A 17,860-nucleotide genomic window follows, 5' to 3' on the forward strand; every position below is an offset into this window, starting at 1 on the left:
CCCTTAACCACGCAGCCAAATCCGATCACCACCATCTTATGATGTCTAATTTTTCTTTTAGTTTATTGTAATGTGTAAAAAAAAAAATTAGATACACTCGACAATGTCAAATCATAATTTTGCGTTTCTATTTTTCTTCTTTCTTCTATGTAAAATGAATGATAGTGCCACACCAACTTGGCACTTTGGATCACCAATGTAATCTTTCATCTCAGTTCTTTTTCTCCAGTTGTGAAATTATTACAACTAAGACTAGATTAGGAATAAGGGACAAGAAGCGGCTCTTTTGACCAATTAGAATTAAATTGTGCATTATACATAGTCAAACAACATAAAGAAAATTATGTATGCTATATAGTATATATTATACTCGACCTCTAATTGCCAATAATATTGAAGTTGGCATATGTTTCATTCTATAATTATCTGTTCAATTTTTTCTTTTGAAGTTTGCCTCTTTTTTTTTTCTTTGATTATATTCACCTTTCATCATCGAATTGAATTTTCAACGTACCGAGGTTTTCTCAAATCGCTTCATACAAGATGCATGATATTTGTTCTGATTTACTGTATCATCTTTGCATTTGGCATGGAATCTTACTATTCACCTTATTGTAATGATAAATGGTTAAAATGGAACCAAATGCGAGCATAGTTAGAGGAAGCCCGAGCTTGGAATCTGTCCTCTTGCAGTTTTACTTGTGCAAGAATAATTAATTTATGGAAAATTTTGCTACATATCTGCAAGGACTAAATAAATATTGACTATAGTTAGTGAGAATGTATCCTCGTAAAGAAGATTTTTATATAGGGATATTGTTATGAAAAAGAGAAATTTGAGACATATATATAGTTAGATTTGCTTTTCCTGAATTTAACGAGTCGTAGGCTAAAAAAGTTGTAGTAGTTCAATTCTTTTTTTTTTTTTTTCCAAATCCTAGTACGAAGCTGCTACTTGAGTTAATAAATTGAAATTCACTATTAAAATTAACTATTGTAGAGTCATAATTTGGACTCAAATGTGATAAGGTGCATTACTCGAGCAACTGGAATACTGTAATTTGGAAAAGCAATTTCAAATGCAAAAGAAGAAACAGAGGTACAAAATTTTCTTAGTGATCATAACACTATGATAGGTGTCGATGCCTATGCAATAATAATTACCTACTCAAGAAAAATACAAATTTTGTATATAGCGGTGAGTATGGTCGAATCTACAATGACTGCGGATAATTTGGTTCTTCTAGAGTTCAGCGCATGGGAGATTTTTGAAAAATATAAAATTACTAATTAACTAACTAATGAAACAACTAATAGAAATAAACAAGAATTAATCAATAACCAATACGACTCTAGCCAAAGGTGCAACTTTTCAGCCACGGTCCATTCAACTGATCATCGATACAAAGATAATTAAATTACTCATTACTAGATTGGTTATAGTTGTCATACAAGCGATAAACAACCAACCTTTCCTTACTTTTTCGATAGTCAAGGTACGACCGTTAACTATTTCTCTAATCAAGAAATAACCCTAAGTACGACCATAGGATTTAATTCCTTGATTGCATGAAGAATTAGAAAAGCCCAACCCTAACTAACAAACACGCTACAAGGGTTTGTTTAAGTTAGATCATACGTTTCCCTAACATGAAATCAATCACGCTAGTCGTCACTAATATTAATCAATAGAACAATTACGAATTCAATCAATTAATATGACAGTAGATTATTAGGTTAATTCAAATATCGGACCCTTGACATTCAAATAACAAAACAATCATAAGCAATTAAACCAGAAAACGTACAAATACCAATGAATAAAAGAAATAAGTAAAATAATTCGATCTCACAGATATTTGGAACTGCGTCTTCAAATTAACCCTTGACTAGATGCAAAGCTTAGCCACGTCGTATAAATAAATCTCCACGCAAATGAATTGAATTCATGAACGTCAAACCGTCTTTAACTAATTAATCAAGAAGTAAAAGATGATTCTCCCGTTGGAAATTTTGTCGAACAGTAGGCGCGTGCATGACAAGGAAAAAGTCAGAAAACTAAACTATTACTAAAGCCAAAAAAACCCAAGCCTCTGTACGTTTGTTTCTAAACATTGACTAATGCCTTTCTATCTCCGTGGTCCCCGCTGAAATTGAGAATAAAACCGAAAGTGAGGCTCCGCCGAATTCCCTTTCTTTTCGTTTTCCATTCCTGGGAGGACTCCTAGTCAGCAGCTCTTCATCACCCAAAAGCAAAAGGAAATCCGTCTCCTCAGCACCATTTGGGCCCGGTTTGTGAAGCCCTTGGAAGTCTCAATTTTCTCCAGAAAGTTCCTCCTATTTTGTGCTTTTCTGTTCCGCTTCCTGAAATTGAATCTAGATACCAAATATAAGTATATATAAACAATTAAACAATATTTGGCAAGGACAATGGGAAAAATTAACAATAAAATTACTAATAATTAACACCCTATCACACTAGTTCCTAGAAACAGCATAAAAAAGGAAACAGAAAGACATTATCCACATTATAAAGTTTTATCAATAAAGTTTTATCAATGTTTGTCATTTTTATATAGTAACTTGATATAAAAGAATTGGCAAAACTGTGTGAGAAAGTTAAGGATGAAATACGAGGAAAACTCTTACTCATAACAAAGAAACTGCAGCAAAAAAAAAAAAAAAAAAAGAAGTGAAGTGGAGCCATTAAAGTTACTCGAAAAGAAAAAGAAAGAAGTAACTAATTACAAGAAACTAAAGCATGAGAGATGATGGAAATTCAATAGAAAGAAGATAGACTTTTAGGCGTCCTAGCTTTCATCCCGTTATATCTGAAGTAATATTCTTGTCATTTATTGAAATAAAACAATTTCCACCGCAATTTGAATTGTTTTTTCGGATAGAGTCAATTTAGTTTTTTAGACAAGGGAATTTTTTTTTTGTAATTCTTTCCTTTTTTTCCAAGGATCAAAAAAAAATTTATAAGGGAATTTCATTTTTAGTATTTATTTTTTTAAGGATTAAAATTATAAATTATATTAGTATTAGTATTTTGAGTTTGTATCGTACCATGACAATGTTGTAATTTTATAGTGGGCTCATCCCCCTTTTTTGTGCTCTTATGGTACATAATAGAAAAAGCCTTAATTTTATTAGTCTGAACGCCATTAGGTGGTTGGCTGGTATATCAATTTGATTAAGCGAATTAGTGTTGCTGCCCTGTCCCTTCACTCTCACGATGGGCTGATAAAAAGTTGAATTTGCTGTGACTGATGATGTTTGAACTATACCTTTATCAGCATGTGTTTTCTAGTTTTAAAAACTTTTAATCGATATATCAAGGAAAGCTTTTCTTTTTTCTCTTTTGTTTTCCTGCTTTTGTAGACAAGGTTGAATGTGAAGAAAGAAGTGGGAATGAAAATATTGGAGATGGCTATAAGACAATTGAGGTAAGCCTTTGAGACAATTGAGGTAGACCGCTATTAGTCTTGCTGGCTTGTTCTTCCAATCTCACGATGTGCTCATAAAATGTTGGACGTGAAGAAAGAAGTGGAATTGAAGATATTGGAGATGGCTAAAATTGAATGTTCAGCATAAGACAATTGAAGTAAACCCTTAACCACGTAGCCAAATCCGATCACCACCATCTTATCATGTCTAATTTTTCTTTTAGTTTATTGCAATGAGTAAAAAAAAAAAAATAGATACACTCGAATACGTCAAATCATAATTTTGTGTTTCTATTTTTCTTCTTTCTTCTTTGTAAAATGAATGACTTTGGATCACCAATGTAATCTTTCATCTCAGTTCTTTTTCTGCAGCTGTGAAATTATTACAACTAAGACTAGGTTAGGAATAAGGGACAAGAAGTGGCTCTTTTGACCAATTAGAATTAAATTATGCATTATACATAGTCAAACAACATGAAGAAAATGTACATTTGCATTCCCAGAATGTAGTCAGCCCAAGAATTAAATTATGTATGCTATTACACTCGACCTTAATTGCCAATAATATTGAAGTTGGCATATGCTTCATTCTATAATTATCCGTTCAATTATTAGTTCAAATGAATCTGTCCTTTTGCAGTTTTACTTGTACAAGAATAATTAATTTATGGGAAAATTTTGCTACGTATCTGCAAGGGCTAAATAAATATTGACTATAGTTAGTGAGAATGTATCCTTGTAAAGAAGATTTTTATACAAGGATATTGTTATGAAAAAGAGAAATTTGAAACATATATATATATATAGTTAGATTTGTTTTTCCTGAACTTTCCTAAGGTGTTATTTGCCTCTATTAGACAAATTACCTCTAGGATACAACAAAGTCTAAGAACTATCAAATGAAAATAAAAGTGATTTAATTCTGTCGAGCCGCCATTAACTACCTCTGATTGACACCCTTTCAGAAAGCCCCAAGTGCCCAAGTGCCCTTGTCAAGATTTTATATATCTTGAAATAAGTTTCCCACCAAACTTTCCCTCCAAACTATTATCTTGGAACAAGTTTGTAAAGGAATAGGACAATGACTCATATATAGGCAACATGCACTTTATCCTCTTTCAATGTGGGACAATGGATTTCAACATACTCATTACAAACTATTACCAACAGCTGCAACTTGAGTTAATGAATTGAAATGCACTAGTAAAATTAACTATCGTAAAGCCATAATTTGGACTCAAATGTGATAAGGTGCATTATATGAGCTACTCGAATACTGCACACCCGAAAAGCAACTTTGAAACAAAAGAAGCAAAGGCTCAATGTTTTCATAACAATCAATAACACTATTGATTCCTAGAAACATCATAAGAAATGAGATAGAGAGACACTATGAATATTATAAAATTCTATCAATATTTGTCATTTTTTTATGGTAACCAACTACAGAAAAATTGTCAAAGTCGTATGAGAAAGTTAAGGACCAAATTGCACTAACGTGTTTCATTCCAAAGCTAATTGTATTTCATAATTCATAAGAAAATTTGATGAAATAAAAATTCTTTTTTGAATATGAGACCTTGATTGTGACAATACATAAATACCCTCAATGATATTAGAAAGTGCATTCAAATTTAGGGACATGACGTGGTCCTAATTATTTTGTAAGAAGGGTGATCTTGAAAAGAAAAACTCAAACACTCAGCCGTCAGAACAAACTCACTCTTTCAGCGTACATATAGATATAGATACAGACGAATCTTTGTAATTAATAAAGTGCAACATGCTGATCAATAAGAGTCAATGGTAGGTAAAATAGCTGGCATCAAGGTACACCATGTTGAAGGTAACTATAGTATAGATAAACATAAATATTTGTAATTAACAAGATACATCATGTTGATCAACAAAATTCAATGGTAGGTAGAAAGCTGGCATCATCCTTGAAAGCGTCCTTTAGGACAGAAGAGCTAGAAACCAAAATGATGGAGATCAGTAAATTATTCACAAGATGCCCTGAACTTACAAGAATCATCCTTGAAAACGTCCTTTTGGACAAAAGAGCTAAAAACCAAATTGAAGGAGATCAATAAATTAATCACAAGATGCCCTGAACTTTCGAGGAAGCCAATTTGTGCAATAATACATCATACTTTATAGACGGAAATCTGCAATTGGTGAAGTTGGATAAGACTCTGCTGATGCAATTGTGGCTTCAAAATAATGCAAAGATGACAACAATGAGTTGGAGCCAGCTTATTGACGACAATAATGCTTTTATTTTTTAGGCACGTTAGATGTGAAATGTGAGAGTTGACTGCTCTCTGAGCTCATTCCAGTGTGAAAGAACCTTCTGCGATAGCAAAATGCTGTTCTCTACCAGTCCCATTCAGTCATTTGCAATATGATTATGGTTATTTATTAGTGTGAACACACATGATTGGAATGAACATTTGTTTATTTATGTAGAAAAAGTGATCTTGTTAACGTTATTTTTTATAAATAGCAGCCCGCTCAAGTGATTGTGCTCTATTTTTTTTGGGGTAAATTGTGGAAGATAGAGGCACTATTAAATCAGCATACCTCTAATCATTTACCTACCGTATATCTATATGAGGGCAAAACTCGGATCACATGCATTAATGCTAACGATAATGATCTACAATAAACAAGATATATCATGATATATATGTTATAATCTTGTGTTTCTCTCTCTTTTATTGTTATCTGATTTTTCTTTCATCATCCTTGCTTTTTGTCTCACCATCTCCCCATACGGTAAGTCATTTAGATATGTCATGATTTTCCTGTCATATTTTTTAAAGCAATACTCTAGTGTTAAATAGGAATATCCAAAAATATCTGATCAGGATAGAGTTTTGTACACCAACTTGTTATTTATACGGTACTGCAAGTATTCAAAACTCAAAAGGAGACCTTAAAGGGGCCAAAAAAAAAATAGGGAAGACCTCATCACTCATGAGGTCAGTTCAGGTTTCTGAATTATTCCATCAAGGATACTGAAATTGGAAAAAAAAATAGAAAATTATGAATGAAACGGAGAAAGGGACCAAGAAATCTATAAATTACCATCAAATGTCAAATGAGTGGTGTTTTTCACCTATTGGCACACCCTTTAACCCGCCGCCCACCTCTTTTTCAAATGGATGGTAGATATATAGATAATTGCAATGCAATGAAATATTAGAGACTTACTCTCATCCTAGCATATCAATTTCTTAACTTGAGGTGTATATGATAACAAATTTGAGTTTCTGTTTAAAAAGTATAATTTGTGAATTGCCAGGTTTTATTTTTTTATTGGTGAATAACTTCCAAATATTAGATTCATGGTTTCTTTTCAGAAATTCCTATGTTTTTATTTGATATATTTACTTTAATTTGACATATAAGCATTATTCAATGTAATATGCAGTACGCTTTTTTCCAGCTTCAGATGTTGTAAAAAATTTATTTTCTTTTGCAAGTCAAAATCAAATTAGGATTTGTTATCCCTTATGTTATATCCAGAACCTAGTAGAATAAGATTAAGTAGCATTACATTATTTGGTAGAAACTATGTTTCATTAAGTAATTTCGTTCCAAATCTAACTATATTTCATAAGAAAAATGTAATATACTTCTCTTCCTAAAATAAATACTTAACAATGATATTACACAATTACCCTCAACAATATCTACAAGTCATTCAAATTTAGAGCTAGCCATAATATGTTATGGGAGGGTTAATGTTGGAAAGAAAAAACTAATTTTTACAATAATTAATAAAGTAGAAATAGTTCTTAAATTTCCTTTTACAATATGGTTCCCTTTTTTTTGGGTTTAACTTTGTTTTACAATATGGTATATGGTTTCGTTTTTTTTTTTTTGTTTAACTTTGTTTGGAATTCCTTTCCTTTTAGAATACTAAATTTTAGAAGACGATAATTATATCAACACTAATATCCATAAATATCCCTCCCCCAATTCATATTTGAAATTTAATATAAGCTTCATTATTTCATTATACAAGGGCATTACTGGAAAGTGAAAACTAAATTACTAAAACACCAAATCACATTGGTGCTTTTAATATATATGCATATATACATGTATATATATATATGTATATATGTATGTGATAGACATTTGCACAGAGAGACTTATTTGGCATCTAGTCCAACAAAGCTAACAAGGCAAGCACAAAATTAAAAACATAAAAATAAAACGCCTTGAGAAACATTAGAGAGAGATTCAAGGGATTGTCACCCATGGCATTCCAAAAGAAAAGGAAAACAACAAATTAAAGAGGAGAATCATCGAGGACATCGAAAATTAAAACCCAATAAATTAACTTTCTGATGTTGAAATAATGATCAAGTGAAAGCCGTAAGAAATTTTATATTGTAACTTAATACAGAAGAATTTTTCAAAGCCGTAAGAAATTTAAGGACGAAATATGAGAAAAATTCTTACTCACAAAAAAAGAAACTGCAGCAAATAAATGGAGTGGAGCCATCGTAGTCAAAAAGTAAAAGAGAAACTAAAGCAAGAGACGTGATGGAAATTGAATAGAAAGAAGATAGACAGCAACGTGATTTTGAGATAGAGCGACGAAGCTGCCTTACCCGCTACACTACAAAATCATGGGAATTATTAAGAGGACCATGCAGTTGGTGGGGTGTTCACTCTTTGTAGATCATTGTTATGAGCTAATAATCCAACAGGAACAGAGAGAACTGTTTGTGCCACTTGCAGTTTTGTAGATCATTTAGCCCTCAATATAAAATTTACTGGATTCAGATTTTAACATAGAAATTGAACATCTAAATTAATTAAATAGCACTACATTTCTTAGATAAAACTTACTCCCAAAATTAAGTGATAAGTTATTCACTTATCACTAAACGTGATATGCATTCAAATGCATTAGATCTAATACTTAACAATTTAATAACTTAATGGATTCAGCTTTCAGATTTAAAACTTTAGTTTTATGAAATGCACTTTCAGTGATAAGTGAATAGTTTATCACTTAATTTTGGGAGCAAGTTTTGCTTAGGAAATTCAGTGCCACTTAATTAATTTAGATATTCAGTTTTTAATTATCAAACAGTATGAATATGTTAAGATCTGAATTCATTAAATTTTATAGGTGCTAAAATGGGTTGTCAAACAGGACCTTAATTTTGGATTCTTTTGTGCTGTGCCAAAGAATAAGAGATGGACTCTTTAACTCTCTGGACATTAATCAATCGAGTCTAATCAAACCCAATGAAGCATAAGTAATATAAATTAATATTTTATATAATTTTAAATGAGAATACAATTGACATTTCACACTAATAAATATAAAAAAAAAATTTCAAAAGGATATATTACATTTAAATCTCGATTGAGTTCAACTGAACTTGATGAGTTTTCAAGCTTCATATAGTAGACTCGAACTTGAACTCTTCAAGCAATTTGAGATACTCAAACTAAATATTGAACTCCTTTAACCTGAGTTTTGACAAAACATGCTTGTGAGTAATTAATTTGTTGAGCTCGACTCGTTTTATACCCATACGACAAAATACTCTCAATTAAGGGAGTAAGTGACTATGTTGCAATTTTATGGTGGACTCTTCCCCCTTTTGGTGCTCTTATGGTACATAAAAGCGAATCTCTGACCAAATTTCGGCATAAACATACATGTGCGTTCAAGTAGAAATGAGGAAAGATCACAAGAGAACGAGAATCTACTACTATAGATAAAGAAAAACCCAACTCAAAATGAATTATTCTATCAAAGTTACAGGAGAGTAGGGGTGCAGCTGAGTTTTGAGCATGTTGTGGGTTAAAGTTGGTTTTAGATTTTTTTTTTCTCCTTTCTCGTCAGTTGAAGAATGGACTGAGGAAAGTCAGATTTCAATTTCTGTAACTCGGCAGTCGGGGATTGATTTAAGAAGACATTAGACATTAACGTTGGTTGTGCTACTATGGTTGGACTACGTCATGGACGAAGTTAAGAATAGAAAATTATAAACAAATCTGTAAGCACAATGTTTTCACCTACCAACGCCGAGAAGCAGCTTTTTAACCAGTATTTGTAAACCTTGAATTCCATAATAATGTAGTTGCTTTAGCCTGAGCTTTAAATACCCCTACCCTTATTTTTGGGTAAATTAAACATAAAATCCTATGGTTTCACTCATTGTCATATAACCCTATAACATTGTAAAATATCTATTTCACTCCCTTAGGTTCAATATAAACTTTACAAAAAATAATCTCTGTAACGTCATTAGTTCAAATATTATTAATTTCCTTACTTAAATACTAAAGCGAATAAATGCCTAACCATCTCAGATAAAATCACAGGGGAATTGTGTGGATCAATGCAAAAAACTGCAATGAGGTAAGGTGGATATTTATATAAATCATAAAGGATTAAGTGGATTTTATTATTCCATCACATACGTTTTCTGGAATGTGTTTGGTTCAATCACCTAATCAATGATGTATTCCTTCCATTTTCTACTTTGCATAAAACCACATAAAGGTTATGTGACTATTGTGAAACTTTAGATGTGTTATGTAGCATTGAAGAAAATTATAGGGGGATTATATGTAATTTATCCTTTTTTTTTTTTTACATGAATTGTAGTTATATATATTATTTTAATGCTTTTATCGACTAAATGACATTGAACCTTTTTTTGGGGGTCAAATGATGTTGTAATCAATAGAGAGAAATTTGAGAAGGAATATGAGGGTTCAAATCTCATCTATTTATTAGAAACTAGCTTCCCGAATTTCAGAAAAGGAATTTAATTAGAGATCCTCTCTTCATTTCCTTTTTTTTTTGCTAGTCCATCGAACCTGCCCTGAATAATCCCCCTTTGCCGGATTATTTCCGATGTAATCATAAAAAGCTAATTTTTCAGGAATTTTAGACCAGGCTTCTGATAAACTTTGATATTTCTGCTAGTCCAGCACTAACTCTTCGATATATCTCTTGCTGAAAGTACCCCTGATCCCATTGATAACGAGTGGGCCCAAAAATTCGATCGGAGTAGTTGCTGAACCATACCACATAGTTCCGGCAACAACAAAAGCCGCAAAAAAGACAGCAGCGATACTACTGGAAAGGACGGTTTCAATATTTCCATACGCAATCCCTTGTATAGGCGTCCGCTATACGTTAATCAAACAAATTGCAAAGCCAATCGTTCTTGATTGCCCACATGTTGCTAAATCTAATCATCAGCATTGGCTCTCGGTTGCCTGCATAATTATCATCTTTTGATTTTTCAATGAATTACACTACAAAAGAATACGAGTTCAACTTTACTACTAGCAAAACTATTAGCAGAAGTTATTCACAGCCCATGAACTCATACGGAACAACATGCAATGCATTGATGCGAAGGCAAAAGAGATCCTGGGCCCAGGTGGCGAATGCTCCGCCTTAGCACTCAGCTGTCGCTGGCTGTTATGAGCCTTGAAAAAATGATCTAAGTTGTGCAAAGAGTGGGCTGGGAACATTAACATTACTTTTTGTACGTTTGCTCTCTGAGGTAATTTTTGGTAATAACTTTGTCCCGTGCTGAGGGAAACCCCGGTCGATTTTGTATTTCTATTTTGAGATATGAGGGCCTTTCCATCTCCGAAGCTCAAATAGAACAGTTTGGAATTGCTGATGGTTCTGCGGCAAGCTCAAAATCAAAGAACAAGGAGATTGATGTGAGCATCTATCTAGTTGAGATTGTTATGTATTAGGTCCTGAATTCTCTATAGTTTTGTGCTTTTGTGATTTTGTGCTTTACCACATAAGTCTTCATAGTTTAAAAACCTATATGGAACCCCATCATGATTTGGGTTAATGTGTCACTGTTAGTTTTCTCGTTAAAACTAACAGTTAATAATAAAAGGTCAAAATCAAACTAATAAATTGATAAATTCAAGCTTTCACTACTCTCTCTCTCTGGGAAGAGAAAAGGTGATTTTGAAAACCTATTTGTATAGAAAAACTTTCCAAAAAAATTTCTCGTTTACATTATAAACACATTTTCCAATCCACTTTTTTATATTCCTAACCACTTTTTTATTTCACATACATCACATCATAAAAAGTATTACAGTAATTATTTCAAACAACTATTTGGAATAATACTCTATCCAAACAAAGCCTTAATTTTCTCCAAATAAAAAAGAGATGGAAAGAAAATAAAAAATAAAAATAAATAAATAAGAAACAAAAAGGATGGAAGGGAAATATAAAACAAATAAATGAGAAACAAAACATACCAAATCTCTTTTGACTAGAAATATCATTATAGGCTTTTAGACCAAATCTTTAATAGCATTTTCTGTTTCTTTTTATGTTTGGAGGAAAAAAAAGAAGTAATGGAAGGGTAAATTTGTCAATTTATCAATTTGATTTTGATCTTTACTATTGACCATTAGTTTTAATGGAAAAAACTAATAGTGAAATTTTAACCCAAATCATAAGGGAGATTATATATATGTTTTTTAACCGTAGAGAAATTATGTGGTAAAGTATCAAATCACAGGAGGTAAAGTATAATTTACCCAACTTAATATTAGCTAGCCTTTACAGTGGTAAAGCAAATGGGTCTGTGGTTGCTCTTGATTGCCAACATACATATACGTAGATCATCCGCATTCTTGTGCTAAATTGCCAGCGTAAACCATATCTTTTGATTTTCCAATAAATACTGGAAAAAAAAAAAGAGTAACGAGTCCTTCTATACTACTGGAAGATTATTGATTGTTCACCCAAATTCGTCAAGTTTCGAAAAAAAAAAATCTTTAGAGTGAATTGAATCGAATTCAAATTTTGTGTTTTGCGATAATTCCTAAAAGAGAACGAAATGCAGATTTTGAGTGTTAAAATATTTTAAGAAATAGTGATACACATTGTAAGTTTATTAGCACAGTCAAGGCACAAAAAGATAAGAGTAACAACATCAAGCATTATACACGATAAATAAGACACAGAAGATGATGAACTTCTCGAAGGGGAAAAAAATTACTAATAAAAAATAAAAACAAAAAAGAGAAAGCAGTGTTGTCCACAAACTAGAGAACGGGAAGCCACGGCAGCTGCTGTTGCTGCCAGGAATGATTATGTTTTCTTCTTCTTCGCCCACAGGCTGCGGTGTCTCCATTTCCTATCATCTGTATAGTAACCAATGAGAATTTCAGGAATGTGAGCGATTTTTCTGTAATCTTCACTTTCTTCCTTCTGATTCTCTAACAGCTTCTCTCTCAATTGAGAACTCATCTCATACAGAGTCAGCCGTTGAAGCTGGCTCAACTGCTGAATACCCAATGGTAACTCCTCTAGTAATGGAAGTCGTTCCAGAATAAGATTTTGGAGACGAGGCAGTGCACCCTCCTCCACTCTCATCCATCTCAACCCTTCCATTCTCTTTAAGTGCAACCACTTCAGATTTAGGAACCCTCCAGCCTTGAAACACAACCCTTCTCCCTGGTAAGATCCACAGAAATTAATACTATCCAAATTGGGCAAATGTTGGAGGGATTCAAGCGGATCCTCCTCGCCCCTTAACCTGCTCCAATCCAAATCTATTCTTACCAAGCCGTAAAGACGAGCTACCCATTGTGGCATCTTTTCTAAGCGGCCACACAAAATCAGCATACGAAGAGATTGAAGAAACGAAGAAGAAGAAGAAGAAGAAGCAGGAGGACGATGATTTAGATCGATTATCTCATGATCGTCACCTTTACCAATTGAATCAACACATAATTCCCGAAGACTGGTGAGATTGGCAAGGGAGGAGCAGAGCTCCTTTCCGTCTTCTCTTCTTAACTTTGTAATATATAGCTCTCTTAATTGGGTCAGCTTTCCTATCTCCTTGACTATTGTGGATCCACTACTTGCATCTATGGATTTTAATATTTCTAGGGCAAGAAGCCCTCCCATATTTGAGGGAGCTTTAAACCCATGATATCCATAATCATCATCGGAAGAATCAACTTGTTGATATACTTTGAGAAACCGAAGTTTTTGCAGCTTTAGGATTTCCATGGGTAATTCCCTAACTCCGGTTTTTCCCAAATTCAGATACTCCAAGTGTTGAAGCTTCCCAATGCCTTTTGGGACTCTCTCCACTCCTGTACCATATAGGTCCAGATGCTTGAGATGAAACGAGTTGAAAATCTCATTTGGTATTTCCTTCCGTGTCTTTTGACCTCTCAAATCCAAAACCTTTAACAACTTACTACTCCTTAAAACATCAGATAACAACATACTGGACAGGAGTGGGTTTTTCGATCCAATTGTAACGAACGACCGAAGGTGGTCAAAGAAATAATTTGGTCTTTGCTGGGTGTTGTTACTACTACTACTATGGACTACTAGACGGCGTACCTGCTCGGACGGCCACATCGTTGGTTGTCCAGTAGTAATTGTGACCATGTTTTGTTCTCTTGACTTGGAAACGATAATTTCTCGCAATAGATCATGGACTCGACAATTTCCTTCATAAAACACACGAGTCACTTGAATTAGGCTTCTATTGACGAGTTCACTGAGATAACCCAAAGCTACATCTTCAATATTGATTCCTTCTCTCCATTCTACAAACCTCTCAGCAATCCACAAATTAACGAGTCTCAGGCACCCTATTTTGTAATCCTCTGGATAAATACTTGTGTACAACAGACATGTCTTTAGATGCCAAGGCAGGTCGCTATAACTGAGAGAAAGTATCTTTTTAACTCTGTCCAACTTACCCGTGCCTTCTAATTCACCCCCAAGACTGCGTCGAACCATCTCCCATTCATCTATTCTGTTTACATCTTTCGAAGCCAAAAGCCCGCTGATTGCAAGAATTGCAAGGGGCAAGCCCTCACATTTATCCAATATAACTTTGGCAACATCCATCAAATGGCCAGGGCAAGTACCTCCCTTAAAGATCTTGTTGCAAAACAGGGTCCACGAATCTTCAAAGGACAGTGGCTCCAATCTGTTGATATAACCCCGAGATTCAATGCAAGAATCAGAGGCTACATCAGATTTCCGAGTTGTTAGCATGACACGGTTGCCGTGGCCACTCTCGGGCAGAGCAAATTTGATGGTATTCCAAAATTCCACGTCCCATACATCATCAAAAACAATTGCATACCTTCCAGCTTGTTGAAGAAAATCTTTGATAATTTCTTTCAGCTCGGTGGTAGTCATGGACTCGATCGATTGCGGGACTGGTTTCTTCCCTGCCTCGTGTAACTGCCGAATCAAGTCTTTCAGGAGGTACTGAAAGTCACATGTTTGAGAGACAGTTACCCAAGCACGAACTGGGAAATGCCTTCTGACTTCAAGATCCTCATGGACTCTTTTCACTAGGGTAGTTTTGCCAAGTCCTCCCATACCAACCACTGAAACAACTTTCAGTTGGTGATCATCCCCTTGGAGGAGCTGAGAAATTAGATGTTTCTTGGGCTGGTCAATGCCAACTAATTTATCTTCTTCCACAAGCAGGGCATCATCTCTGCTATAGCGCCATGTTGTGTTGTTCACAGCAGAAAGTGAGTTGGACGCTTGGGCAGAGATACCATATTCGGATTGGTACCTTTGATGACCTGCAGAAATACTTTCGATTCTGGACTTGATGCTTTGTATTTCGCTGGCAACTCGATGACGAGCTCTCAAATTCTTGATGGAGCTGAAAATTCTCCGAACAAAGCCGTAGAATCCTGTTGGGAGATGCCGAGCAAAGCGAGCTACAAAATCATCAAGAATGTCTTCAGTGTCATAAGCAGCCTCTCGCACTTGCTTGATCCATTCTTGGAGCCTGGGTTGAGCATCTTCTTCTTTTGCTTCTGCCTCTCTCAGGAAAGCTGTCATGTGCCCCAACTCGTCCCTGATGAATTGGACCTCTTGCCGAAGCCCTCCCAATACTCGTCCCTCCTCGCGCAGAAAAGTTGAGAGTTGATCCAGCACGAAAGAGAGAACCGTTTCTGCCATTTTCAGTCTTTCTCTTTAACTTGAGAATGTCGGGGAAGGCGGCTTCTGGTTTATAGGACAGTCCACTTGGTAATATCTTGAAAGGAAGAAGGAAGAGGAGGTTATAGATTCATAAGCTGATGAACTTCGATGCTATATGGTGCAGTATTTATCAAAAAGAAAAAGAAAAAACTAACCAATTAGAAGAAACTAAAGCAAGAAATTGAAGACAAGAAGATGGGCGGCAACGTGATTGTGAAAGACGAACCAGCCTTACCTGCCACAATACAAAGTCATGGAAGCTATTAAGAAGGCTCTGCAAATGGTGGGGTGCACATGTCTTCAGGACCTTCTTTCAACTGTGGGTCCTTTGGTCGGATAATAACGAAGGAGCACCGTTCAACTGTGGTCCTTCTTTACAAGTAGAAGGAATAAAACTACCGCAAAATGTTTTGCTCCTTCTGCTAACATGTATAACCTTCCTTCCTCTATGGAACTAATTTCTGCTAACATGTACGTGTGCTGCAAGTTGCAATTATTTATTTTGGTGATATTCGTGCCAAACATATTCCTAAAGTGTGGTATCTCAAAACAATCAATTAATAAAGGGAATCCATTGAATGTTTTAGTCTCATCCCATTATTTGTGCGTCAACTATTATTTGAGAATCTAATATCTCTTTTGATTGAGAATTGAAAAATAAAATGTCATGTAAGTCTAAAAACTAACCTAATATGTCTAATAATTTTTTATACGACCTAAAACTGTATTAGTTTGAAAAATAACTTTATTTTCAATTATTGTAAATGATTTCAGAGGACTAATTTTTTGTAAACTTTAATCCTAATTACTTAATGACATTTGTATCTCTATATCCACATTAAAACGTACACGTAAACTATGTAAATACATTTTTTTTTATGTTCAAATAAATTATCTAGACATAGACTAATTCAAATATTGGAGTAGAGGTGTTTATTTTGTTCAATTATTAATCAATATTTGTCCAAGCATGTTAATAGAGACAAAAATGATGCTACACAAGTATGGAGGTGCTCTTTTTTTCTTTTACTCTAGTAAACATATTATTTTCGGCACCACAGTAACCAAGTTAGTGTTAGCCCCTTGTGATCACCAATTTAATCTATTATCTCACTTCTTTCTTTCTTTTGTTTTTTCTATCCCTCCTTTTGCAGTTGTGGAATTACTGCATCTAGGACTAGATAGGACGAAAGGCCGCTCATTTTACCAATTAAAACCCGTGGCTAGTGTTCATAAAAAAAAAAAAAAAAAAAATAGCCTTGAACTTCAAGAAAAGTATAACAAATCTCAGCACTTTTTTTTTTTTTTCGAAACGGTAAACCAAATCTCAGCACTTAACTTGAGAGAAAATGAAACCTCTGGCAATAGCTGATCTGAACCTCCTGTCAAATCCAAGTTTGATGAAAAAGAGAACACGGGCTAGGAAGATGATAATTTGAATCAAAATTAAAACAATGCAGTATGTGCAAGGCCTTTAGCTAGGAAGATGGAGTATTATAGAGGAGCAGTACCGTTATTGATAAGAAAGTGGAGTGAAATTGGCCGTGACTTTCCTGGTTGGATACTAGTAGGACAATTACTCAACGTGGTGGACCTAATAAGAATGTGGATCTCATCCATTGGCTGTCAGAGTGACACATGGCAATAAAATCGAGACTTAAATGATATGGGGTTAGAGTCCCTTGTTAGGTGATATGAGAAATGAGTAGTTTAGTCATTTCACGAAATATTAATTGTATTCAAGTTAAGATGGATAGTGCTTAATTTTCCATTTATGAATTATGTCAAAGTTACACAATTCTTTTGAATTTCCAAATTTTCCACTTCCACGTCGAGAGTTTTCCAATCATTTCTATTTAGAATTCTAATTTTGCAACTTCACTACATAGGTCCAGATTTACTTTGAAAAATTTTATGTCGATTCAGATCAATTGCTTGCATGCCTAATAGTTGGTTAATACATCTAAAATTCATCTAACATATTTGTGCTCTTATGGTACATAATAGCAAAAGCCTTAATTTTATTTGTCTGTGAACATTAGGCTGTTGGCCGGCTGGTATATCAATTTGATTAATCGAATTATAGTCTTGCTGGCCTGTCCTTCCAACCCACAATGTGCTCATAAAATGTTGGACGTGAAGAAAGAAGTGGAATTGAAAATATTGGAGATGGCTAAAATTGAATGTTCAGCATAAGACAATTGAGGTAAACCCTTAACCACGTAGCCAAATCCGATCACCACCATCTTATCATGTCTAATTTTTCTTTTTGTTTATTGCAATGAGTAAAAAAAAAAAAGATACACTCGAATACGTCAAATCATAATTTCGTGTTTCTATTTTTCTTCTTTGCTTCTTTGTAAAATGAATGACTTTGGATCACCAGTGTAAT

General features: G+C 34.1%; 1 protein-coding gene across 1 annotated transcript; it reads right to left on the reverse strand.

The window, feature by feature from the left end:
* Window positions 1-12,365: 12,365 nt before the first annotated feature.
* On the reverse strand, window positions 12,366-16,908 carry LOC113781736 (disease resistance protein RPM1-like). The gene is made up of 3 exons (XM_027327720.1): window positions 16,808-16,908; window positions 15,704-15,948; window positions 12,366-15,523 (listed from the first exon to the last, which is right to left on the reverse strand). Exon 3 carries the CDS (start codon window positions 15,445-15,447, stop codon window positions 12,583-12,585), a length of 2,865 nt encoding a protein of 954 aa, XP_027183521.1. The 5' UTR covers window positions 15,448-15,523; window positions 15,704-15,948; window positions 16,808-16,908; the 3' UTR covers window positions 12,366-12,582.
* Between the last annotated feature and the right edge of the window lie 952 nt (window positions 16,909-17,860).

The sequence above is a fragment of the Coffea eugenioides genome, chromosome 8 (genome assembly GCF_003713205.1).
Source record: "Coffea eugenioides isolate CCC68of chromosome 8, Ceug_1.0, whole genome shotgun sequence".
Taxonomy (NCBI): Eukaryota; Viridiplantae; Streptophyta; class Magnoliopsida; order Gentianales; family Rubiaceae; genus Coffea; species Coffea eugenioides.